The 26,334-nt window shown below is 49.1% G+C and overlaps 1 protein-coding gene across 3 annotated transcripts; it reads right to left on the bottom strand.

Moving 5' to 3' along the window:
• Window positions 1-4,414: 4,414 nt before the first annotated feature.
• Window positions 4,415-21,157, bottom strand: USH1G (USH1 protein network component sans). 3 transcript variants are annotated; one of them, XM_054048108.1, is made up of 3 exons: window positions 20,869-21,157; window positions 6,099-7,340; window positions 4,415-4,810 (listed from the first exon to the last, which is right to left on the bottom strand). In XM_054048108.1, the coding sequence occupies exons 1-3, from the start codon at window positions 21,030-21,032 to the stop codon at window positions 4,807-4,809; spliced, it is 1,410 nt and encodes a 469-aa protein (XP_053904083.1). In that variant the 5' UTR covers window positions 21,033-21,157; the 3' UTR covers window positions 4,415-4,806. The 3 variants fall into 3 exon arrangements, 2 of the variants coding, with proteins under 2 accessions (XP_053904083.1, XP_053904084.1); XR_008446991.1 differs by lacking the exon at window positions 6,099-7,340 and having other exon boundaries at window positions 20,869-20,956; XM_054048109.1 differs by lacking the exon at window positions 4,415-4,810 and having other exon boundaries at window positions 6,095-7,340.
• Between the last annotated feature and the right edge of the window lie 5,177 nt (window positions 21,158-26,334).

Here is a 26,334-nt window from a genome sequence, read left to right on the forward strand (position 1 = left end):
GGAGAAGTGGTGCGCGCCGCGGCCACTCGGAGTCTCCCCCTCCCTTCCAGGTTTGAGAGCCTGGGAGGGAGGGCGAGCAGCGGCGCGCAAGCGGCAGCAGCAGAGGTGAGCTAGGGCGGCCGGGGCACATTTTTAGGGGCGGCAGGGGTGGCATTCTGGCGCCGGCCATGCCACCCCTAAAAATGTGCCGCCCCAAGCACCACTTGTTTTGCTGGTGCCTAGAGCCGGCCCTGGTTCCAGACAAGGAGGTGAACCCAACCCCCTCCAACTTTGGAGCATTCCAAATCCAGATCTGGACTGGAATTTGATGTCCTGAGCCAAGCTCTATTCCAGCTCTCTAGTGTGACTCAATGGGACTGCTCACAGTCCGACTCACGGAGCTCACAGACCAAGAGACAAACAGGCAGAGGTTAGGGGGGAGGGTTAGAATCCATCAGCAGAGTTGTCAAGGGGCGTCTGGGCCACATCCTGGCAAAATAAAGTTAAATTCAGCTAAATTAGGGAGCTCTTAGCTTTGGCGAGGCTGTAGGTCAGTCTTCCCGAGGGACCCTGCTGCAGAGCAGGTAAGGTCCTTGCAGATGCGCCTGGCAAGAGCATTCCCTGCACAAGGGCAACGTGGAAGAAGCCACAGGGACATGGGGAGGTGAGCTCTACAGTGGAGGGGCAGGAGTACAGCATAGTCCGGCTCCCACTGTCAAGATTACAACTGGGATTTACCAGTTCATCAGCCATTTTCCATCTCAATGGGCTGGAAATGGCCTGGTGACAAAGGAGCAAATACATTGTTTTAAATGATTACTCCTATCCTTTGCCCTTGGACGATCAGGCTGGGTTACCCAACCAGGGAGAGGAACCTTGGTCATCCATAGGTCTGTGTTCACGTCTTGCAGTCATACACAAACCCTAGGCCCCATGGCTTTAATTCTGCAGAGGTTAATCTGGTTTTAAATTCCACTGTGGCTGCCAATTTATTCCAGCAGGGGGAGCTGTTGCATTACTTGTAAATCTAGCATGCTCTTTGCGGTAGAAAGATGCTGACACAATCTTGTAGTTGCATGAAAAGACCAGTCGGTGGGACTCAGTATTCATTGTCTGTCAGCTGGGAACTTGAAAACTCAGTGCATCTAATTTCAGTGCATTTGTCCTGGACTTTAGTCCAGAGGTTCTACAGTGGGCCAGGGATAACTGCTTTGTATATTCAGAGAGCTAATAATCCTTAGAGTTCCTTTCATCCTCAACCACATTACAACTATTCAGTGATTAAAGCATTTCAGCCCCCTGGGGCCACAGGGGAGTTTTAGTATCATTGGATGGACAAGAAAGGCAGAGAGTATGTTTACACTGCCAAAACAAGGAGTTAAAACTTGGCTTAGCAGCTCGTGTTCATCCCCAGGCTCCACTACATGCTTGTAAAGGAGAGGAGAGGAGCTAACTCGAGTCTCTCGGTCTTTGCTGCTATTTTAACCCGAGCTAGCTAACCCCAGGTAAGAACACAGCATTTTTTGCATTGTAGATAAACCCTAAAAGAGATTCATTCTTTGGCGGTCGGTCCTTCACTCCGAGAGGGACTGAGGGACCCGCTGCCGAATTGCCACCGAAAACCTGGATGTGCCGCCCCTTTCCATTGGCTTCCCCAAGCACCTGCTTCCTGTGCCGGTGGCTGGAGCCGGCCCTGAACACATCACTCACTGGACACTACACTTTGCAAACAGCATGGCTGGGTTTCTACCCTCATCCTTGTCCCAGAGTGACACACGCAGCGCCAGGAAGGGGCAGTGACAGCAGGTGCAGCTGGGAAGTTAGGAACAGCTGTGGGAGAGCTGGAGTGACCCAATCCCAGCTGCTCCAAACAGCTCCCTCCAGGCAGTCACCTAATGTCACATGTCAAACAGGTAATCCAGGTTGCCCCAGGAAAACCATGAATCAGAAGCACTACCAAACGGCAGGGAGTGCAGTTCTTATGTGAACTATACAGAGGTTACACGTGCTTTCCAGCAGGAGCCAGAGGGCCACGGGCTTTCAAGCAACTAAAAAGGACCTGGCTGATAGAGTGGGCATGGAGCGAGTTTACTGCCCCAGGAATGTTTTTGAGATATTGGAAAATTTTCCTGTCCCTAATCGGGATGAAAGGTAAAATCTGGAAAATTTTCATGAACCAAAGAAAAGTTGGTTCAGGTCAATCAAGATGTTTCATTTCAATTCAGACTGTTTAAAAAACATGTTTTTTATTCTGATTAGTTTGTTTCTAAATGAGACCGTTTTTCAATTAAAAATACCCAGAATTGCTCATTTTGAAAATGTTTTGAAACTATTTTTTGCCGAAATTTTTCTCAAGTTGAAAAACAAAAGTTGAAATGGACCCTTTCCCACCAGCTGTTTTGGGTTGGGATGAATCAGCATTTTCAGATAAAACCGGTTCATTGGAAAATGCCTGACTAGCTCCACTTGCTAACACTGGAATGAGGGGTATTATTGCAAACACTGGCTGTGTGGATCAGAACCAAAACCCCACAGCAGAGCGCCCCTGAACTTGAGGGAAATGTGGATCTGAACTTGGAGGCTTAGGTCCATAACAAAATGGCTATTAAAATGTTTTGGTTACTAAGCCCAACCCATGAGGGAATCATCTCATAGCTACTGCCTCAAACTCTTCTCCGGTTGATCACGGTGTTCCCACACACCCAGCCATTCTTGGGTCATTTCCCATCATCCTCTTCTATGAGAGTGGGCTCCACAAACCCAACCCAAACCTGGGTTATGGGAAGCTAGAAAGCAAACCCTCTCTGACTGGTCTTGATCCGTGCAGGTTTATGTTTTGCTTCACTCAAACATCCCGCATTTCTTTGCAAATGCTCCAGGAAGAGCCAAATGGAGCTTCATCCCTCTCGCCTACTGCCAGAATTGTTCTTGGCTGAGTCACGATATTCAAAAGACTCAAGGTGCCAGACCTCACTACTGGGACTCATATCTGCCTGAGGGGAGTTAGGGCAGAATCCGAGTTCTGTTTGCAGGCGATGGACTCACTGTGCAGCTAGTCACTAAAGCCCTGTATAATTCATAGAAGATGAGGCAGGTCGTGGTACAAATATGGCTAATAAATTGCCACTGGGAGACCCCTTTTTACTGGTGGTCCCACCCCTGCGTATACCTCCTTTTCTGGAAGTTCCCAAGGATGAAGCTCCCTGAATCCATTAATACCACCAGAGCCACAAACCCAAAGGAACAGGCAGATCACACAGGACTTGCAGCACAAGCATGACAAAAGAATTGGGAGGGGTTTTCCCTTTGGAATATGCGGGGCATTTTGGCCACTCATTTCAATCCTGCTGTAATCAATTCCTGGAAATATCACATGCACGGAAGTGGCACTTTCAGGCACATCCACAAACAGCAGCGCAACTGGCAAGTCAGAATAGGGTAGTATCCCTTTAAATAGTTTGTGAGCCTTCACCGCAATTCTGTGTTTTAGAAGCCACCAGAAACTAACCAGAGCTGCCGTGTCTCTAGGCCGCATTTCTGTAGGAAATCCGCCATAAGGCACTTGCTTGAATGTCTGGATAAATCTTTCCACTGATCTGCTAGTGGCAGGATGGTAAGGAGCTGCGGTGACATGTTTGATACCAGTTCTTTGGTATCAATTGACACTCTATGGTGCTCACAAATTACTTAAAGGGATACTACCCTATTCCTACACACCCATGTTTCATCACCCTCTGGGTTATTAAGGGTGAAAAATCCTCATGTCTCACTCAGGAACACAGTGTTTGGAAGCAAGTTTCGTTTGTCCAAAAGAAACTGGGCTCAGACTGCACCCAGAGTTCAGGAGTATTCAGGTGACGGGGTTTGGTTAAGCCCACTACAAAGACAGTGATGGGAATTCACAGCTGGGCTGGGATTTTGAGCACCCAATTTCAGGGGTGCTGGAATCAGGTTTTTGGTTTGGATCCATCTCTATTAAAAATAACAATTGTGCTTTGCACTTCTGGAGTGTTTTCCGTACAAGGATCTCAGTGCGCTTTACAGACATTAATTATTTAAGCATCACAGCAGCCCTGCAAGTTAGGACAGGATTATTGTCTCCAGGGAGCACTCTCTCCATTTTACAGAATGGGAAACTGAGGCACAGAGCGGTAAAGACCAATGTGTTCAAAAGTGCCATTGATTTGGGGTGCCTTCGTTTCTGGATGTCCCATTTGGGACATCTAGGGCCTGATTTTCAGAGGAGCTGAACCTCCCAAGTTTATGTGAAATCAGAGCTGTGGGGCTGTGAGACTCAGACCCATGGGGTCTCAAGCTGGGAACCCAAAACCTGAGGCACCAAAAACCAGCAATCGCTTTTGAAAAGGTGGCTGCAAATGACTTCTCCAAAGCCACACACTGAGTGAACAGCAGAGCCAGGCACAGAGGCAAGCAAGAGGTCCTGATTATTTATTTGTTGGTCCATTCCAAGGTATCACATGGTTCTCTTTGTCCATGGCTTCCTGTGCTTTGTCAAACTGTGATCACATGGAGTTTCACCTATCAGCTTCATAGCATAGGACGATCTTGTCACCCCTCTAGCAAGCAGGCTAAAGGAGCTCCATTCAGCAAAGATGGAATGTCAGGCAGGTCATATCTCAACGATTCCTCTCAGCAGCAGGTTCCTGTTGGGCAGAGTCCCCCAGGCTGGAAGCAGAATGGGGAAGGAGGCCGTCAGTCAGGAGGGACTGGACTACACTGTGGCTTTCAGTTGTCCTAGTGGAGGAGTCACTGGTTTGGGTTTTCTGGCAACTTAGAATTGGTTTTGTTTCTTGTTCATAAAAACTGCTATCTGTGGAGGAAAAGAGAAAACCTGTTAGCAAGCTCACCCTGGGGCCAAACACTGAGCAGATGGCCCAAACCAACTCTGAATAATGGTGAAAAGAAGAGGGAATGCATCAGAGAAGCTAGAGTCCAGCATGTGGTCCCACAATGAAGGATGAGGTATTGGATTTTCAACGGATATGCCGCTTGGTGATGGAGATTTTCAAAGCACTCTAGGGGATTTAGACTCATGCCCTCCATTAATCTTAATGGAAGATGTGTTTAAATCCCCCAGACAGCTCTGAAAATTCCAACCAGCATTAACCAAACAGCTAAAGATGGCAGTCTTAACTGGATCATGGACACACAGTTTAGCAGACATGTAACAGATGTAAAAGTTTAAAAAGTGGCCCCAATTCTGAATTTGTAATTATTGAGGGCACAGATGCTACCACTTAGACACCTATTGATTGCACCCCCATGTTGGGTCATTAGGTGGGAGCCTCTCTGCTGGGAATTAACTGCAGGCACAAACTTGCACCCACAGTTACGAAGGTCAAACTGATATCTTTTTAGAAATCAGGGTTTAGGTCCCAACCTGTGACTTAGCTTCCATTTAGGCATCTTCCAGTACGGATGTGCAAATAGGCTTGACCCAAACCTTCAGTCAGAACTGGAACCAAACCTTTCTTAATGTATAGAGGCAAACCTGGAGACTCTCCCCCCATCACTCGCGCACAATTTCCTTTGTCCTTCCCAATCCCAGCCAGCGCTAGAGGTGGACATGCCAAAATGCCACCAAAAAGGGCTGGTTTTGTAAGACTCTCAACCCAAGTTTGCAAACCCAAGAGCTCTGGATAAAAGCCCAGGCATCTGGGGTGGGACTTGCAGACTGGCTTAACGCTGCGTTCATTGAGATCAATGGTAAATCTCCAGTTGATTTCAATAGAAGCAGACCTAGGTCAAGGTTGGGGGCTTCTGAAGCTTCCACCCAGGGGTACGCACTAGGAATCTGACCTCAGAAGGGTCTGAGTTTGTTCAGGTTACGGAGCAGCAAGAACTTCAACTCCCACCTACCCAGCATGAGAAACACTAAGAAATTAACTAACTCAAGCAACTCTGTAACCACCCAAGATCTCTGTGGGCTGGCAAGTTCCTGTCTTGTGTATAAATGAAGAAATACTGATCTTAGCTGGGCTCCTGTTCTTCAGATGGACAATATGTTGAGCACATATTTAAGCGCTTCAGTTCCCCCAGTCTCCCCATGCTGAGGGATATATGGCTCTAGGGCTAGACAGCGAGGGACATCTACTTACAGCTCGGTGTCTGCAATAACATCAGGCCTCTCCAAGGTCTGCTTCCTCCTCTGGATGGCGTCCAATATCTTTTTCCTAGGCCCCAGTGGGATGTTGATGCTCTTCAGGTCATTGTCTGAACACAGTATGAGGGCCTCCAGGTCGATCTTCTCTTTCTTCAGGATGGAGATGAACTCAAACATGTGCAGGGAAGCCAGGAAGGCCTCCAGGGGACTGGTCTCAGGTTCATCGTCATCATCCAGGCCCAGCTCCACCTCCTCCCAGGGCAGCTCCTCTGCGTTCCTCTCCTGCAGGCTGTTGGCACTGCCGATGCTGTCGTTGAGACTTGGCGAGCGCTGCAGGCGGCTCCGCAGTTTGACACCTACCCCATCCAGGTTGCCCTCGCCCAGCACGCTGGCATCCTCCTGGCCGATCCCAAAGAGCCCGCTGCTGACGTAGTTCCTCCGGAACACCATGGTGCCGAGCCCAGGCCGGTTAAACAATGAGTCATGGCCAGAATCCGTGCTGACCTCCGAGTGGGCTGAGTCTATGTGCAAACCTGGGTCGCTTATGGCACGGGAGACGGTATCTTCGTCCGTTAGAAACATGTCCCTGATGTTGCACCGGGTCCACTCCTTCGGGCTGGCATAGGTGCCCTGCTTCACAAACATGACATCGTTCCCCAGCTGCAAGCCCGACAAGGACCTCACACTTTTCCTCCCATCCTCGTAGATCTTAAACGTTCCATCCACCTGCTTCTTCTTCTCCAGCTTCTTCTGCATTTTGGTCTTGCCCTTGGCTGTGCCGTGGAGGGTGGCTTGGGAATATGGCAGGGACGTCACCATGGACATGTGCTGGAACTTCCTGCTCAGAGTGCTGCTGGAGTAGCTGGAGAAGCTCATGGTGTCGGAGTTGTCAGACATCTCCTTCTTGTACCTCTTCTCCATCCGCTCGTGGTGCTTTTTCTGCATCTTCACGCAGTCCTTGATCCTCCTCTCTGCATCTCTGAAAGCCTTGTCCTTCAGCTTGCTCACCAGCTTGGGGTTAAGACTGCTCTGCTTGGCGGCAATGGAGTCTAGGTACCGCACGCACTCCATGTGTCCCTTCATGGCAGCCATGTCCAGTGGCGTATGGTAGTCATTGTCCAGGCACCAGATGTTGGCCCCAAATGACACCAGGAAGGAGAGGCAGTTCAGATGGCCATTGGCTGCCGCTAGGTGAAGAGGTGTGTTCCCCCAGATGTCACATTTGTCTGGATCACCCCTAAAACAATGTTTGGAACAACTAATTAATGCGCGGTTCCGTTGGGCTGACCTTACCATGCAGATATGAAGTGGGGTTTAAAGAGATATTTACTAGACAATACGCTCATGCATTGGATGCCTCAACCCCCACTACCATACAAGCTCTTTCTTCCCCCAGCTCCCCTGCAATATAAGCAACATGTCTCTTAGCACAGCCACTACACCCCAGCCCATGAGTCCTCTGAAGAAGTGTTGTGAGTGTCAGGCAATCATACGCTTTACAGACAACCTTTCTGTTACCCATATTTAGCCAAAAGCTTACATTCATGCACCTGTATCCAATTCACTGTCTTCTCTCCATGCTGGAGGGGGACCTGAGCTGTGAAACTGGGATCCAGATTCTGAACATCCTAGAGTTGGTGGGACTAGTTCTGGGATATTTGGTTGGCCCGTTATACAGGTAGAGGCCATTTGCAAAATTTAGATGCAGGTTCAAATCTCTACCATCTCCAAAATCTGATGGTGTTCCCAAAATAAGCCCTGTACTCTATGTGCACTTCTACAGAGCCTCCCTAGGGTCCCCCCTGCTGGAGATGCCAGGATAAACAGCCATCCAAAGTACTGGACCTAAACCACATCAGCTGTTTCACCTTTTCACCTTCATGTGCACATGACATGAACTGCATCCCTGTCTCCTAGTTGTGCCTGGGGCACCATTCAATTGATAAGACCGGGTGGATTTTTTTTGCCTTACCAAGTTTGGTTTTCGATTGCACAGCTGAGAGCAAGTTGGTATTAGCACATCCTGAGAATCCGGTTTCAAAGGAAGTGGAGATTAGGTTTCCATCCTTCTCAAGAGCCACAGACTCAACTAATGTGATTAGCAAACTCTGTAGTGATGTCAGCACCTATCGCAGCCGGCCACTGCTGGTCACCAGGGAGTTGCCCAGTTTTGCAGCCTCCCCTAATGAGAAAGATCCAATAGGGTCTGTGAAACAGGATTTGGCCATAGAGAAAGTGCACTTGAGAATACTTGGGTGGATGTCTGAGCTCCTAACAGTCCCCTCTAGTTGCGATCTGCTGAAATGAGACACAGCTACTCCCCTTCCAGCATCAACCATGCACTTGTGTCAATGAGTCAATGAAATGCCCCCAGCATCAGTGTCTGACACCTGTCAACAAGCCTGCCTCACTCATGCACAATCAAAATCACAGAACTACCGAACTACACTGCTACGCCGTTCCCTAGAGCGACTCCCCCTGGGAGAGCATGGGACTGCACAGCTCTGAGTTCCACTGTCACCAGCATTCCTACACCTTCCCTTACAATCCTGCCTGATGAACTACAACTGCCATTAGAGGAACAGGGTGCTCCCCCACGGCCACCGAATCACCATTTCCAAAATTTGGCCTTGCTGGGAGTGACTGAAACGGGAGCTGAGCCACCATACTCTGCCAGCTCCTGTGGAGGGATATAATGTCCTCCAGACCTATAAAGAAAGAGAACAGGTTGGTGGGAAGAGAAGGGAGAGACTGGCACTGGAGAGGCTGAGAGCTTTCTTCCATCCTGCACCGGTGACCTCCTTCCTACAGTCACAGGGCCTCTCACTGAGAGGAGCTGGGATGGAGGCACCAGACACTCCCTCACCAGCCATGGGGTAAGGGCTTGGCTCCAGCTGGTCATGCTGAAAGAGGCTAAGATGACACCCGCAAGAAGGGGCAATAGGTGTGAGCTTCCCCACTGGCTGCGCCGTTTTACCATATGGGCTGGGACTGAGGGAGGAGAGTTCTCCCACCGCCAGCCTGGCCTGCACCATTCCCAACAGCGTCTCCTTTAGCCCTAGTGTCGCAGATTTCCCTTTCCAACTCCCAGCCTCCCCTCCAAATGTTGGGAGCTTGGACCGACAGAGCCTAGACCACAGCTGCTCCTGCTTTCAGTTTTGCAAAACTAAACCCCAAGCAATGAGGCACCTGGACCCATCTAACCCCTAATGGAAAAAAGACATAGGGCCCAGTCCTGCATCCAGACCTGTCATTGGCTTCAGAAGGAGTGTTGTGCTCGAAAGGCTTCGAGGATCAGGCCCAGGAAGATCGTAGAGAGAAAAGAAAGGCAAAGGCTCAATGAACGTTAGGGATCCATTCACCCAGCAGCAGGGCAGGGGAGGTTTATCTTGGCTGCAGGTATCCTACCTACGCTAGAGGATCTGAGCTCCGGTGACAGGTGTACTTACTTCCTAGTTCCTCTGTTAGCTCAGCCTGGCTCCCTCCACCCTAGTAATGACATGTCAAGGCTGGGAAATTCACGGGGAGGATAAATATTTGATGAATTGCAAGAGAGGAGTAAATTATTGATCCGGCTGGATTAAAGAGACAGCGAAACTGTAACAGCCGATGCCGGCAGTGGGCTTATCGGGGTGTGAACTGTTGTTTGTTTATGTTTGCTCTGAGTGGCCACACGTGTGTCAGAGTTGGGCCTGGTCCTCTGTGCATGGATAGGAGGGTATGGGGAGAGAGAGGGGCGTGATGGAGCAGCACGTTCACATGTTATGTGTGGACTCGGAGCAAAACTCTGGTTCCAAACCTAACCACTGGACTTTGATCCAAGTATCACAACTCGGGCCCATTTCTCATGTACACGTGCTTTGGACTGCAGAGGGGGTATTTCTTGTGCATGTGACTGGCCTCTTTTGTAAAGTGCGCTTTGATCTACTGACGAAAAGTAATACATATAGAGCTAGGGATTATTATAATTATTATGCTTTCTGTTGCCGCAGGGAGCCATTAGCAGGGGAGAAATAACACGAGGTCCAGCTGTGTCAGACTATGTCCCACATCCAAGAACCAAAACATTATAACTAGGGTGACCAGATGTCCCATTTTTAAGGACTTTTTCTTATATAGGCGCCTATTACCCCCCACCCCACCCCCTGTCCCGTTTTTTCACAGTTGCTGTCTGGTCACCCTAATTATAACAAGACGAGATCTCTGCTTACTATGGCCCCATACCTGGCTCCTTGAGGCATTAGAAATGTCCATGATAAACAACTCCTTGTAAAGTGGGCATGTCCAATCCGGAGTCAGGGATAGACGATCAACAGGAGTTTACCGTCACTTACTGTTTTTAGAATCACTTCTCAAAGCAGAACCACACTTCCAGGGCATTGCACATTGTTAATTGCAAAGTCCAGGAAGTGGGAACATAGTCTAATAACAGGTAATACATCGTATTTATACGGCGTGACCCTTTTCAGCGTCAAAGCATTTTCAAGTGCTGAGTCAACAATCCCAGCAATTATTAATATTACCTTTTTAAAGTACTTTTAACTGGCCCCCTAGGTGTACATAAGCCGACATTGAGTCACCGTGCTATCTTATCACCGTACCGCTCACCCTTCCTCATTCCATCCCATTCCTTGGGTTTGTGTCGCTCCACTTGTGCCATCGCAGCTAAAATTAGGCAAACATTTACTCATGTCCTGAGCTTAAAGCACGTGTGTACTCCCTTTGAAATCAATGGGACTGCTTGCACATGGAAAGGCAATTGAATGTCGACGTGTTTGCAGGATTAGGGGGGGCCTGGGACTGTAAACTCTTTGGGGCAGAGGGAGTATCTTTCTACCTGTCCTGTCAGCGTAATCATTCTTATTCTTTGCCTGAAAAAGCAAAACTGTCGCCAAGATATGGTAGATTCCCCTTATTAGCAACCCTTTGGTTGCCATTATCCAGCCATTGCCAATAAGCAGATGGCAAGTTCGTGAGGCTGCAGCCAGAGAAGGAAGCACTGGGACGGGCTGAGCCCAGTCACAGGCAGGTTTGTGGGGCTGCAGACAGGGAAAGCATGTCCCAGCAGTTCCTTCCCCGGCTGCAGCCTCACAGACCTGCCTGCAGCTCGGGACTTTCTTCCGAAAAATGTTCTTAATAAGCGACATGCCATTGCCAATATCCAATCCCAATAACCTTCAAGTCAATGGGATGGGAAGGGTTCCCAACAAATTGTGGCTATTAACTGGAAGTTGTTAATATCTGGGTTGCTATGAAGCAGAATCGAATCACCCTCAGGGGATTTCGCTCCCTCAGAAAAGACTAGATAAAATTGGAATCCAGGGAGAGCATGTGAACACCTCCAAACTGGATCCAGGGTTTTGGTTCTGTCCATGATAAACATAGGTTTGGGTCTGGATCAAGCTGTGGATGTTGATCACTTGGGAGTTCTGGCGCATTTGAAATCCAGAACTGGATTCTGTAGCTTGAACCCATGTCAAGGCTTTGCAGAGGGAACGGATCTTTCTTGTACTGGTTAGTGCTGTATTTTAACAGGTGGCTGGGATGTTATTATTTATTATTATGTATGATTTGTATTGTGGTAACGGCTAAGAGCCCTAGTGATGGACCAGAAGCCCAATGCAATAGGTGCTGTACAGACACAGAACAAAAAGACAGTCCGTGCCCCTGTCTATTACTATATAGCAACAGTGGGGTCTAGTTGACTGGGGAACTGGGAATTCCTGAGATCAAATCCTGACTCTGCCACTGATGCCAACTGCTGGTGCCAACTGTAAACTGTGCTGGACATAAATTCCATGAATTAAAACTTGATAGGGAGCAAATATCTCAGGGGATGATACAGACTCTTTCACCTCTATGTTACCAGTTCAACTCTGGCCCTGGGGGGGGGGGGGGGGGGTGGTAACAGAAGGTTATTCCAAGAGCTGCATGGGAATTTTTTTTCTCATCAAAAATGTTGATGAAAACTTTTTTTTTTTTTTTTAATTTCATTGTAAATCTTCATGGTTTCTTTCTTGTTTTTTTTAAACTCATCATTTTTTGAAAATTCCACTGAAAAGCCCTTTTGTAGCCAAAATGTTTGATCTGGGTAGAATTTTCAAAAGCACCAAAGTGACTTAGGGACCTCAGTCCTCTTTTCCGAAGTGACTTAGGCCCTTTGGAACCCACATTTCATTGAAAGTCGATGGCACTTACTCTCCTGAGTGCCTAAGGGTACATCTCCGCTGCAGTAAAAAAAAACCCAGCAGCACCAAGTCTCAGAGCCAGGGTCAATTGACTTGGGCTGACGGGCCTTTGGCTGTGGGGCTAAACACTGCAGTGTAGACGTTCTGGCTCAGACTGAAGCCCGGGCTCTGAGACCCTCTCCCCCCCCCGCGGGGTCTCAGAACCTGGGCTCCAGCCCGAGTCTGAACATCTACACTCCAGTTTTATAGCCCCACAACCCATGTCCCAGTCACCTGAGCCAGGCCAGCCACAGGCCTTTAATTGCAGTGTAGACGTACCCTCAGTGGCTTCTGAAAATGGGACGTAGCAATTTTGAAAATCTGACCCCAGCTCTAGTTATTATTAACCCCGATGGCTGGCTAGGGCTCAGGTGAAATGAGTTGACAAGTGGGCAACTGCAACAGCAGTTAATGGGCTCCCTTCTTGGGAGACCTAACCAAGGCTAGGGATTGAATGGGCCATAGAGTGCGAATTACCCTCCCATCTCTGCAGAGGCTGCTTCCCCAACAGGCCGAGGCACGTGGGCCGGGCAGTGTGGGACATTTGGCACCACTGCTGCTGTTCCTGCTCTGTGGATAAACTGTGGGCACCTGTCTCCTGGATTGTCCATCCAGCACCTTTCATGAGAACCAAATTCATACGTTCCCCATCTGTACATCTGAGGTGAATCCCAGTCAGCAAAGGGCCCCCTCAGCAAAGGGCCAATGGCCGTCAATGCGGTTTCCCGTTTATAACAATATTTTGTACCTGATTCTGCAACTTCCCACAGGCTGGGTGGCTCTTACTCACACAAGCAGTCCCACCGAAGTCAGTGGCACCTGTCCTCTGGGGTCAAATTCAGCTTTGAGCTAAGAGGGTGCGACTCGCTTGAACTGTCTGCACCAGAGCTGAATGTGTCCCTTTGCCCAGACATCTCACAACGCTTTACACAAGTGAATTATCCCCATGTTACAGCTAGGGAAACTGAGGCACGGACCGCTGATGTGATGGCCAAACACAGCAACAGAGCTGGGAATAGATTCCAGGTCTCCAGGTGCCCTGTGCTCAGTCCACTAGACCACAGCTGACTGGCGTCCCTGAGGCATAAGCTATATTCCCCTCAGCTTACAACAGGATGAGGGACAATTGGGAAGGACAGAAAACGGAACAGAATGTCCTGCTGTCCAGACCATTCTCCTCTGCCCCATAGGACAGATGGACAAATCCTCCCTGGCCCACCCTGTGGCCAGAGAATCCCCACGCCTCTCATTGTCGAGCAGGTCTCCTCCTGGCAGATCAGAAGCTGGCCTGACTCCCATCCCAGTCATCCCTTTCAGGAAGATGTCAGACCCAATAACTGAAGGGTTATTGTCTCCTCAAAGCTGTGACACTAAATGCCACTTTGCCTCCCCTTTCCCAACCACCCGGTTAATTGGGTTCCTTTCCATCGCCAGAGCCCAGCCAGGGACATGAAAGAGGCTTTTTGTGTAATTAACGAGTCGGACAAGCCACCACCGAACCCTTCTCTGCCCCCCTCGCCTCATCCCGCCGCTGCACTGAGGAGCAGAGATGCAGCAGTGTTTGTTATGAAAACTCCTCCTCCACCTAGCACCCCCCTCGCCATCAACCTGCTTTGTTAGCCCCTCTCAATGGGCTGAGACCGTGAACTTTACCCAGGGCAGCCAGCATGAGTGATTACTAGCAGGACATGTTCAGCAATAGGCTATTCTTGGCTCCAGACTCACGTCCCCTGGGCCTATCACCTATTCCATACGTCGGTGTGTTCCTCCCCCAGTTCCCATCCCTGTGGTGTCCAAACCCCTCACAGACATTAATGATTGTAGCATAACAGCCCTGCGAGGTGGGTAAGGATTATTATTCCAATGTTTCAGAAGAGGAAACTGAGGCACAGAGGTTAAATTAATCAGCTGAGGTCTCACAGCCAGGTCTGTGGCAGACCCAGGAATGTAACCCAGATCTCCTGAGTCGCTATGCAATGCCTGAACACTCTGCGGAGCTTCTGTAGGATATCACAGTTCCTGTGGGGAACACTGGGCCCCTATGAGCTGCAGAGATCCAACAACTGGAGGTGGATAAGATAAGGACATGAACATGGCCAGGGCTGTCTACTGGAGGTGGATAAGATAAGGACATGAACATGGCCAGGGCTGTCTACACCATCAAAGCTACTGGGTTGTGGCAGCAGACAGTTAGGTCTCGCCTGCAGAGACAGGCCTGTAAGAAAACCAGGCCACAAACCTGAGACGATCCAGCCTCTAGGACAGTTCCCAGAAGGTCCTTATAACATGGCCTGTTCCCACCCACCCAGGCAAAAAGCAAACCATGTTACGACACTATCAGGACACACACAAACATAACTGGGTGTCGTGGCACAGGAGCTATTGTAGTATAGACAGGGGCTGGAGGATTCATTCCGGGGCATTGGCACAGCTTAGCTAGCACTATGAGATCTATCAGCCAGGTCAGGAACTTGTTTTAAAAGAAGCCACAGCACTGCATTCCCAATAACCCATCTCCCTCAACCGCCTTTCTCTCTTTTCTCTCTCCCACACACACTTTCAGTTCCCTCAGGGGAACTGTCGGCCTCCCTCCTTATCTATGCTCACCGACTAGAACATTGCATAATAGCCTGTCCCCAGCATCCACTTTACTGGGCACAGACAGAGAGAGGGCAATTTACTGGGCTTGTCTGTCTGCCAGTACCATAGCTCCAGGTTGCTTATCCGGCACTGACAAAGAGTAGCTAGTGGGTCCTTTGTGATCCCGGCTGCCCCCTGAGACCACAGTCTCTGGCTAGTCCCCTAAATCACCCCACAAAGTACTGCAGGCGAGCGCCCTACTGGCTGGAAGTTCAGGTTTCTACTTGTTCAAGCAGAGACAGGACAGTCTGCTAGCACCAGAAAGAGACTGGTTTCAAAGTAAAGACCTTGACATTTGGACATTGCTCAGTTTTTAACACTCTTTCTAATAATTGTGACTAAGGTACACATTTTAAAAGCACCTAAGTGACTTAGGAGCCTAGTGACTTAAGCGGGTTTGGAAATTGCACCCTAGAGTGGGGTGGAAAACTGAAATAAAAAAATTCACACACGCCTAGGGTGCCACGATTTGAGGGGTGGCGACCGCGGCAGTATTTCAGCGGCGGGACCTTCCGCCGCCTCTGTGGGGGGGGGAGGGTCGGCATTTTGGGGCGGGACCTTCCGCTGCCTAGGGCAGCAGAAAAGCTGGCGGCGCTCCTGCTTGCAGCTTGCTGGGTTCCAGGATGGCTTCCCTGACCAGTGCGGACAGAGGAATATTTTGTCCTGAGAACTGTGCCAGCCAAGCTGTGCTGCAGACCCTGTCTGTGCTATGAAAACAACCCAGTCTAGCAATGATTGGCATTGTGGTTCAGCAGAGTAGGAGTGGACGAGGCTGAAACTTGTTATGATAGGACTGAATAGACACACACCCTCGTTTGCAACCCGCAGCTACACTACCATTAAAACTGAGTCAGGGAACCTGATTACAATACAGCTCCCGTTTGAAGACAGGCTCATAATTGTATTCAAGGTGTTAGCCTGGTTCAGGGACATGCCAAAAGGCTGGAGATGGGATGGCAAGTGACCACATAGGGAGCCCCTGCACCACACACACTGCAGCCCCTCTAAGAGACCTAGGCTATACGGGATAGGTTGCCAACAACATCAGAGATGGGACTGTGTCCTGAACTAAAGAGTCAATTCATGGGTGAAATCCACTTGGACTGACAGCATTCTGTGAGCCCTTAGTCTGAATCTCAGGGTCCATTCTCTTTGCTGCGACCGGGGGCAAGGGAGAGAATTAATGGGAGTTACTCAAGAGGGCTGTTTTAAATAGCCCAAGCCCAACTGAACTACTAAAAAGACCTACCACCGGAGATTGATGTTGATTGAGGAGATATTTACAATAGAAGAAGTTAGAAAAGCCATCAGGAAATTTAAAAATAGGAAAGCAGCTGGAGAGGGTAACATTATTGGAGAGATGCTAAAAGCAAGTGAGGAAACAGCGCTCAGACTTCCCTTGAGAATATGGAGTGAAGGAAAGAACCCCACCCAGTAGAAGAGAGGCCTTATATTAAAATTGCCAGAGAAAGGTGACCCACTGCAATAAGTAGAGAGGAATCACATTGTCTCAGTGCCTAGGGAAATAATGTGCAACATCATCCTGGAACATATCAAGAAACAATTAGATCTCCAATGTAGAGAGGAACAAGCAGGTTTTAGACCACTAAATTCATGTACAGACCATATTGTTATTCTCAAACAGACTATAGAACTAAGTGCAGCGTGGCAAGAACCTCCTGTGATATATTTTATAGATTTTTCCAAAAGGCTTTTGACAGCATATACAGAAAAGCCTTTGGAAAATTATGGTATACCATAGAATACCAGCAAAAATGGTTAGAATCATTCAGGATCTATATCAGAATTTCACATGTGCAGTTAAAGATGGTGACAGCATCAGCCAATGGTTTGCAGTGACAATTGGAGTAAGGCAAGGGTGGATTATGTCCCCACTTTGCACTGCTCACTGACTATGTCAGGAGGAAAGTAACCATGGAGGGCAACTGAGGAATTTTATGGACCAATGATAAAGCACAATGGGATGATCTTGTTTTTGCGGATGACATTGTCTTGCTTCGTTCAAAACATTGCTTAATGAAAGAAAAGATCCAGTTTTTGGCAGATACAGCAGAACAAGCTGGTTTGGTCATCGACCAGGGGAAAACAAAATACATGGCTAGCAATATCCCAGAAGCAACCATCACAATAGACAGAGAAGCACTAACAGAAGTAAGTCATTTTACCTATCCAGCGCGTGAGATGTGCAGTGATGATGGCACCATGCTAGATGTCAAGCAACAATTATCGAAAGCAGCAAACAACTTTCACGAGCTTGAAAAAAAATGGCAAAAGTAGCAGGATTGGCGCTGACACAAAAATACACATTTTTAAACACTGGCATCATGTCATCCCCTTTCATGGAGCAGAGTCATGGAAATCTATAACCAAAATTGACAAGAGGATCAACTCATTCCAAAGTAAATGCCTGCGAAAGATCTTCTGAGTTCATTGCAAAGAGTTTCTTGCAACATCAGAAACGCTAAGTAGAGCACACCAATCTAAGGCATCAAACTTGGGAAGACGACAACGATGGACATATTTAGGACATGCTTTAAAGATGCCACCAATACGTTTTCCACATCGGGTGATAATATGGACACTACCTGGGAAGAGAAAAAAAGGAGCAATCTAGAGACAATAGAGAAAGAAGCCAAATCCATCAACCTGACACCCAAACGTCTGAACAGACCAGCACGAGACCGAAATAAATGATGGACACCCTCTGCACCTGAGGGTGAGGGAGGGTACAGAAGGAAAGAAGACTCAATAGAATATTCCCCAATCCTCTTATAAAAAAGGGCATGGCTCAGATCCTGCTGCCAGCTCCACAGGAGGAATCCCATTAGAGACAGTGGCCTTCCACTGACATAACTGACAGCTGCATTTGGCCTCCATGTTTGGAACTCTCCTCTTTCCAACAGCCCAGTTGCTGATGAGTGAATCCCTCTCTCTGGCAACTACTGTCTCTCTGGGTATGGCTACACTGTCATTAAAAACCTGCAGCTGGCCCTCGGCCCTTGCAGAATCTCAGAGCCTGGGCTCCAGCCTGAGCCCGAACGTCTACACTGCAGTTTTATAGCCCCACATGTCCAAGTCAGCTGACCCTGGCCAGTCACGGCCATGCGGTGGGTCTTTTATTGCAGTGTAGATGTACCCTCTGTCCAGGGGCGGCAGATATAATAGGTCAGGGGAGGCTAAGCCTCCCCTAAGCCAAGCCCTGGCCCCGCCCACACTCCGCCAAGCTGGTGGGAGGCGGGAGCTCAGCTCCAGCCAGAGGCCAGCAGGCAACCCAGCACTGAGGCCGGCACCGAGGGTGGCCGGTGGCCGGGCACTGGGGTTGGCTGATGGCCCGGGGCTGGGGCTCCTCTGGCCACGGGGGAAGGGAGTGGAGGCTCGGGGCTCTGGTGGACGAGGGGGCAGTAGGGGCAGGGCCGCATGGCTAGCCTCCCCGAAGAGGGGGCTCACGTACTACCCATGCCTCTGTCTCTCCCTAGCTCTGATTGGTTGTTCTGCATGTCCTCCACTTTCGCCCATCCCAGCATCTCAGCAGCAACCCTCCCTGCTACATAGGAGCAGCAGCAGGCCCCAGACCTCAGGAGACAGAGCCGCATTCGGGAGCAGGGAGAGAAGAAAGGGCTTTGTTAATCTCGCCCCTCAGCTTGCCTCCAGGGTGTAACGAGGCCACTTCTGTAGCTTCTGTGAACTCTGCACTGGTTTAGTTAAGCATCTGGGTATATTTCATCCCTCCCTGACAAAGTGTGACCGGGCAGTGATGAAAACGCATTCTAAGCACCACTGACAAAGGTGCTGCATGTACCATTAATCACCAAAAGGGCATTGGCCCTTCTCCGTGCTATTTCCCCTGTCAACAGCCAATGTATTTTATGCTGTTAATTAAACACCAGCCAAGCTACACAAGAAGGTTTCAGCTGGGACCTTCGATTCCAATTAGAATTTAGAAAAGGGCCCTTCTCCACCGGAAACCTGCCTTCAGTCTCCTGGGCAGGGCAGGTTGCAGGTCAGGCTGGGGTGCCTTGGCAGAACTTTGTGGGGATCTGAAGCTGACATGGCATAGGGAGCTGAAAATGAGCTTTCGGGTGAGCTTGGAGCTGCACTGTCAGACCAGGGGTTGGGGGGCACCAGAACTGAACAGCAGGGGATGCTGCAGGGAACAAGCCCAATAATGAAGCAATAATAGATGCGGCTTGGAAATGAAATAAAATGAAATACGGGCTTTGCCCTTCTCTCCGCACTGCGTTCATTTTAATCTCAGCCCTTCGGTAAAGGCCCTCTTTAACCACTTAGTGTTAAACAAGCTAAAGCCAAAGTTCAGAGCCCCCCCAGTGGCCCATTCCTGAAATTTCTGCCCCGGCCCCTAGCCGGATGCCTCGTGACACACACAGAAGCTTTGATGAGATTTTTAAGCCTGGGTAAGACTATGGCACACGCATTGGTCACACAACCGTATTGGAGCCTAAATCTTCTCTCCCGAGTCTGGTACCATCTTTACCAGCCAGCCCTTCAGCTTCTGCAAGCCAGTTCACCAGGGTCCCAATCAGATGCCTGTTGAAGACAATATGCAGTGGAGTTGTAGCCGTGTCGGTCCCAGGATATTAGTGAGTTGAGGTGGGCGAGGTCATATCTTCTATTGGATTAACTTCTGTGGGCGAGAGAGACAAGCTTTGGAGCCACAGAGAGCTCTGCCTTCCCCAGACCTGAAGAAGAGCTCAGAAGCGTGTCTCTCTCACCAACAGAAGTCGGTCCAATAAAAGCTATTACCTCACCCACCCTGTCTCTCTATTGAAGACAATGACATTTATCCAATTGACTTTAATGGAGCACAATGCTGAACAGGGTAAGTCATCAGTGATTTTAAGTGTCTCCATTTTTGGATGCCCAAGAGGCATTTTAAAGGTGCTGTGCCCTCTGAAAATCAGGCTCTTTAAGGTGTCTCTTGTTGAACACCCAAGGTACCCAAAATCACTAGTCGCTTTTGAAAATCCAGGCCGGGATCACTACTAACCGTTGCCCGGATCACAGAGTGGCTGGAATCCACCAAAAGGTTACAATGGCTAAGAACGCATGCTCCTCAGAGATGGAAACCCCACCCCTCACTGACCCTAAAAACCCCAGGAAAAGCCCCCAGGAACAGGTAAACCATTATAACAACACCCTCAGGCTGCACCATCACACGTTCAACATCAAACCAGTATTATGAAGGCAGCGGTAAAACATGGCTCAGCCTTTGACCTCTGGAGAGCTGAGACCCAGCCCGGATCATATCACAGGAGAAATGCAGCTATAATTACTTTGCACTAATACACGGCACCTTTCATCCGAGGAGCTCAGTGCACTTTACAGAGATGGGTTGGCAACGCTGCCCAGGTCGGACATAGTACTAGACTAGCAAGGGTGTTTGCAAAGCAGGTTCAAGGTGCATTGGGAGAGATGGGAGAGTAGCAGAACAGCAGTGGGGTTGTAGGTTTGGAAACATGTTAGCAGAGCTGTATGGGGGCTGAGCACTGAGCTAACGGGGATGTTCCAAGCCTGGAATGACAGGTACCAACACAGCTGAATGTGTGACGCTTGCTCAACCCCTGCTCACGCTACTTTTGAAGTTAGCCAGCGTTATCAATCTCTCATTGCCCAGCTGCCTGGATACTATGGTGATGGGCGGATTAGGTGCAACATGGATTGGCTCAGACAGACTCACTGCACATTCTAGCAGGAAAGAAAATAGCTCCGGGGAGCAGGAGGAAAGAAGTGGCAGCCTCTGTGCAGGGCAAAGGATGGAGGCCGTGTTGATCTCCTGATCTGTGAAGGGGAGGAAGATGGGTTTTCACTGAGCCGCTCCATCGAGGCTAGGAAGGGATCAGGGCAGAAAGCAGCACTTACCCTCTGCTAACTATCAGCCTCAGCGCTTCCAAGTTGCCGTGATAAGCAGCCCAGAGGGTCGGGGTCATGCCATCCTCGTCGGGCGAGTTTAGGTCCTTCCTGGTGGCTTCCTTTAGCAGGTCCAGGTAGCCATCTCGGGCTGCTCGGTGGTACTGGTCGTTCATGATGCTAAGCAGTCCCCTGGCCAGCTCATCGGGGGAGGGAGGCAGGCAGGGGTATCTCAAAGGATGGGCATTGGTGCTGGTAGGAGTTCCAGGCAAGCAGCTGCCTGAGAGCCAAGGAGGGAGCTGAGAGCGGTGGTTACCAGGATACCTGAGAAGTCCTGACCAGTGAAGGGAGGAACTCCTTGAAATGAATGCAGGAGATGCCTTTTCCAAAGCTCCCCCTGGGTCCTAAGAATCCTCCTCTCCCACCAGTGCAGGCCTCGTGGCAAGGAGGAGAAGGCGCGGTTCAGCCCTGTCCCCAGCTCCAAGCACCTTTTAACTTTACCGTCTCTATCCTGGGGCCAGCCGCATCTCCCCGGAGCCCTCCTACGGGGAATTCATGCTGGAGGCACAGAACAGGTCAGGGGCAGTTCAGCACAGCAGCTCCCTTCAAGCTCTTTCAGCCCCTGGGATCTTTCTAAAAGAGGAGGCAGCCAAATGAAACACCAGGTAGCAGCATCGGCCATATCCTGCCAGCACAGCCAATGCCCCTGCACTGCTGCCAATGGCAGCTTGGGTCCATGCAGGGATGTTACCTGAGTGAACATGTCAGCACTTACACCTGCCCCAGATATAGGGTGACCAGATGTCCCTGTTTTATAGGGACAGTCCCAATATTCAGGGCATTGTCTTATATAATCGGGTGCCTATTGCCCCCCGCCCTGATTGTTCACACTAGCTATCTGGTCACCCTCCCAAGAGAACACATTCCGGCTTGTCTAAAAGCACAGGAACTGCTGTGAACCATGAAACAGTCCCAACTAGGCTGACCAGCTAGCAAGTGTGAAAAATCAGGACAGGGAGTGGGGGGGGTAATAGGAGCCTATATAAGAAAAAGCCCCAAATATCGGGACTGCCCCTATAAAATTGGGACATCTGGTCACCCTAGTCCTGACTTACCTGGATGTAACCGAGAGCAGCATTCAAGGGAGGGCCCAGACTTTGGGAGGGGAGGGGTAGTGTTTTTAACTGATTTCTAGGGTTTCTTTTTCAAAAAAGTATGGGTCAGTTTTTCACAGTAAAAGACGTAATACAGCTTGGGCATGTGTGTGGGCACACTAGCTACACAGCATCAGCCCCAGTCCTCCACCCGCCCACCCCCTGCTTTCCAGGGACGCATACAGGGCACCTACAGAACTGGAACCAACAGCAAGCTCAGGGTGTGGGCTCCCCGAAATGGCTCCAAAATCCCCCCTCCCCCTTCACCAGCAGAGAACCCCAGTGGTTTATCTGAGGCCTTCCCTCAGGAGGGGGCAGGACTTGGCCTGTAGGTAAAATGGCAGATCTATGGACCGAATTCCCTGGCTGGAACGTGCTGGTGCTGACCCCACTCCATCCCCTGCAGGATGCTGGGAGACTTCAGTCCAGACATGCTGCTCCACCTTCCTTCTGCCAGACCTGGCAGGATGCATGATCCTGTGGCGCCCTCTGCTGCCCAGCGAAGCCAAACCACAACAAGCCCATCTGCCAAACCAGCCACATGGTTATCCCAGCACGTGGCCCTGACCTTTGATTTTCCTTCCTTGAGTTCACTGGGGCGCCTTGCAGTGTAATGTGCAGAGAATTTCCTGTTGCTCCCTTGACATTAATGGGAGCCAGGCCACTAACATCCCTGGGCACCTGGCCTACAGCTCATCCCTGTGGCATGGGAAAGGCTGAGCCTGCAGGCAGTAGTGACCATAGCACTAGGGGAGGCAGTAGGGCTGAGCCCAGGAGAGGGGAATGAAGACAGAGAGGACTGGGAGGGGAGAAGGGTGAAGGAGGGAAATAGAAAGAGAACAGAAAAGGGGCTGAGAGTGAGAGAAAGCATCACTGACGGGAGGGATAGCGAAAAGGAGAAAGGGGCAAAAAGGAGCCAGGCAATAGAAAGGGGGAAGAGAAAGACAGTGACGCGTGGAGCTTCGGGCTGCATTGGTGAGTGAGCTAATGAGATAATCAAATGGCACTTAGCCCAAAGCATTTTGCAAACACTAACTGATCAACCCTCTCAACCCCCTAGTGATACAGGTAAATATCCTACAGCCAGGGCCAAATTCAGGTGTGGGGTCCATTGAGGACAGTGGATTTGCAGCCCTTCATATTACATCATGTCTGAACTCAGCCCAGAGAGGTTAAGTGGTAGCTAAAGAGATAGTTGCCAGTTTTAAGGCCCCTTGTATCCTTCCGGAGGAAAGACAATATAGTAATGCAAACTATTTGTTACTTAGATATTCGTTATGCTAATCTTATTATTAATTGGCCTGTTCTTGTAACTTCTGGGGTTCTCAGAGAACTGCTCCATGAAGGAAATACTCTCTCCTCGGCTCTGTCTAGTAAGGGGAAAGAGCAACATGTGGGTCGAGGCGAACAAATGAGATAGAACAAGTAACATGAGAGCGACTTGGAGCAGAAAAGGGTGTCACGAAACCCATGCCAGCCAGCAGAGGGCAGGGTAAGGAAAAGATATGAAGATGGTCAGGGACAATGTTGCAGAAGGAAGAGACCTTATCGCCCAATCTTTCCCAACCCCAGGAGAGGGAATTACTGGAAAGAAAACAGAAAATAGACCCATTGCTGCCATAGGCAGTCCAGTCCGATAGAGGGGAAACACATGGAAGAGGTGAAGCTAGAGTGAAGGCCGTAAAATGGCCCATTCTTATTAAGTAGCTTTCTGTCTTGAGCGACCATTGCCAAAACACAGAGTACAACTCGACCCTACCCTACTGAGACCACCTCCGTTAAGCAATCGGCTTTGGCCCACTGCTGAGCCACCATGGGAGAACAGTGCATATGCTACTTGTATACGCTCCGTCAGTGACAAATCAGCTTGTCATTTGAAGGAAGAGAACTCAGGTTAATTAACCAGCAACAAAGGAGCAGGGCAGCCACAGCAGAGCAAGCCCAGGGCTGCGTTTGGATGAAGCAGTGCATGGAATCCAATGACTGAGGACAGCACGTCCTACTCAGTCTCAATAACATACCTCCCTGTCCCCAGTCACTGACCAAGCAGAGAAAGGCTGAGGAACACCCAGGACTGAATGGATATGGGAGTGGATTCCTTTCTCTCCCTCAAGCATGTGTCCAGATAGGGCTTGAAGTATGTTTTCATAGAATATCTGGGTTGGAAGGGACCTCAGGAGATCATCTAGTCCAACCCCCTGCTCAAAGCAAGACCAATCCCCAGACAGATTTTTGCCCCAGATCCCTAAGTGACCCCCTCAAGGATTGAACTCACAACCCTGGGTTTAGCAGGCCAATGCCCAAACCACTGAGCTATCCCTCCCCCCTACAGCAATTTGGAGTGGTCTAGTGCCCATGCCTGGAGTACTTTATAGTGGGATGGAGTAGCCCATAAACATGAACTAAGATCAAATGGAGTGTCAGTGTAGCATGTAATACATCATCTGTCAGGGCAATCTAGCTTGCCCTTGCAGGGGCCTGGACTTGATCTAATGGATCTTTGATCACAGATCTTTATCTATGCTCCTGTGACCTAGAGGGGAGACTCATGCCATGCTCAGTAACGTTCATACCTCGTGCCCGTCAAAGGCAAATAACTCTTATCTCCCCATCTCTCTCTTCCCTAAAACCAGCCCATTGTACACAATGGATCATGGGAGTTTCACTGAGAAGTTTATGAAACGGCACTGTCAGCTCCAGAGATGGTGTAAATCAAGACGATGTCCAAATAGGTATAAATTCCTCGGCTGTCCAGATTTGAGAGAAGAGGAACCTCGTGTAGCAGCCCAGGTAAGATCGGAGAATCAGGTGGCGGGCATACAAGCAGGTTGGTGGAATGGCTTTCGGCTTTAATAATAGCTTTGCTCTCAGAGATACTTCACCCCAGGTTTCCCTAGTGATAAATTCAAAGTTTTATAAAATATTAATAAAGCACTGAGCTTAACCTATTTGTAACAGGCTTTGGAGGAGTTAGAAAGCTAGACAGGCGCGCTAAGGAACCTGTTTTAATGCCTAAGCTTGCTGCAAACTAAACTGTGTTCTTCTAATGGATTCCTAGTCTATTAGGTTGATCATTGTAATAGGTCTGTTTCTTTGCAGGGAGCATGACATTTTGTCTACATGTTTTGTGGCCGGCATTTAAATCCAACCATGTTGGCCATTTGCCCTGAGACCTTTGATCTTTCCTGCATTCTCATGCCTTCCACTAGTTCGTGTCAATAAACATTTAAATATATATTATATATTAGGTGTGTGCTTCCCTTGGGAGTTAATATTTGTGTTAAACTGACATTGAATTCACTCTCACAAGCATTGATTTGAGATTTCAAAAGTAACAAAACAGTGAGCGCAGCCCATAGGGTCTCAGTGACCAAATGCTACTGAGGAAATGTCTTGCTACCCTTTTAAGCAGGCTTCTTCAGATCTAATGATTCCCCTTAGCAGAGACAGATACTGAATCTCATTCCACTAACCGCAGAAGCAGGGTATGCACATACTGCCCAAAAGGTGCCACCCTGTGAGAAAATAGTAGCGATCAGACATCTAACAATGAAAATGAGGTAGGATCAGAGGCTAAAATAATGAAAGAACAAGTTAGGAATTTCTTAGACAAGTTAGATGTCTTCAACTTACCAGGGCCTGATGAAAAACATCCTAGAATACTCAAGGAGCTGACTGAGGAGATATCTGAGCCATTAGCGATTATATTCAAAAAGTCATGGAAGACGGGAGAGATTCCAGAGGCCTGGAAAAGGGCAAATATAGTGCCCATCTATAAAAAGGGAAATAAGGACAACCCAGGGAATTACAGACCAGTCAGCTTAACTTCTATACCCAGAAAGATAATGGAGCAAATAATAAAGCAATCAATTTGCAAAAGCCTAGAAGATAATAAGGTGATAAGTAACAGTCAGCATGGATTTGTCAAGAACAAATCATGTCAAACGAACCTAATAGCTTTCTTTGACAGGGTTGCAAGCCTTGTGGATGGGGGGGCAGGAAGCAGTAGATGTGGTACATCTTGACTTTAGTATGGCTTTTGATACTGTCTCTCATGAGCTTCTCATAAACAAAACTAGGGAAATACAAGCTAGATGGAGCTACTATAAGGTGGGTGCATAACTGGTTGGGAAACCATTCCTAGAGTGTATTTGTCAGTGGTTCACAGTCAAGCTGGAAGGGCATAATAAGTGGGGTCCCGCAAGGATCAGTTCAGGGTCCTGATCTGTTCACTATCTTCATCAATGATTTAGATAATGGCATAGAGAGTACACTTATAAAGTTTGCGGACGATACCATGCTGGGAGGGATTGCAAATGCTTTG

This window comes from Malaclemys terrapin, chromosome 13, assembly GCF_027887155.1.
Source record: "Malaclemys terrapin pileata isolate rMalTer1 chromosome 13, rMalTer1.hap1, whole genome shotgun sequence".
Taxonomy (NCBI): Eukaryota; Metazoa; Chordata; order Testudines; family Emydidae; genus Malaclemys; species Malaclemys terrapin.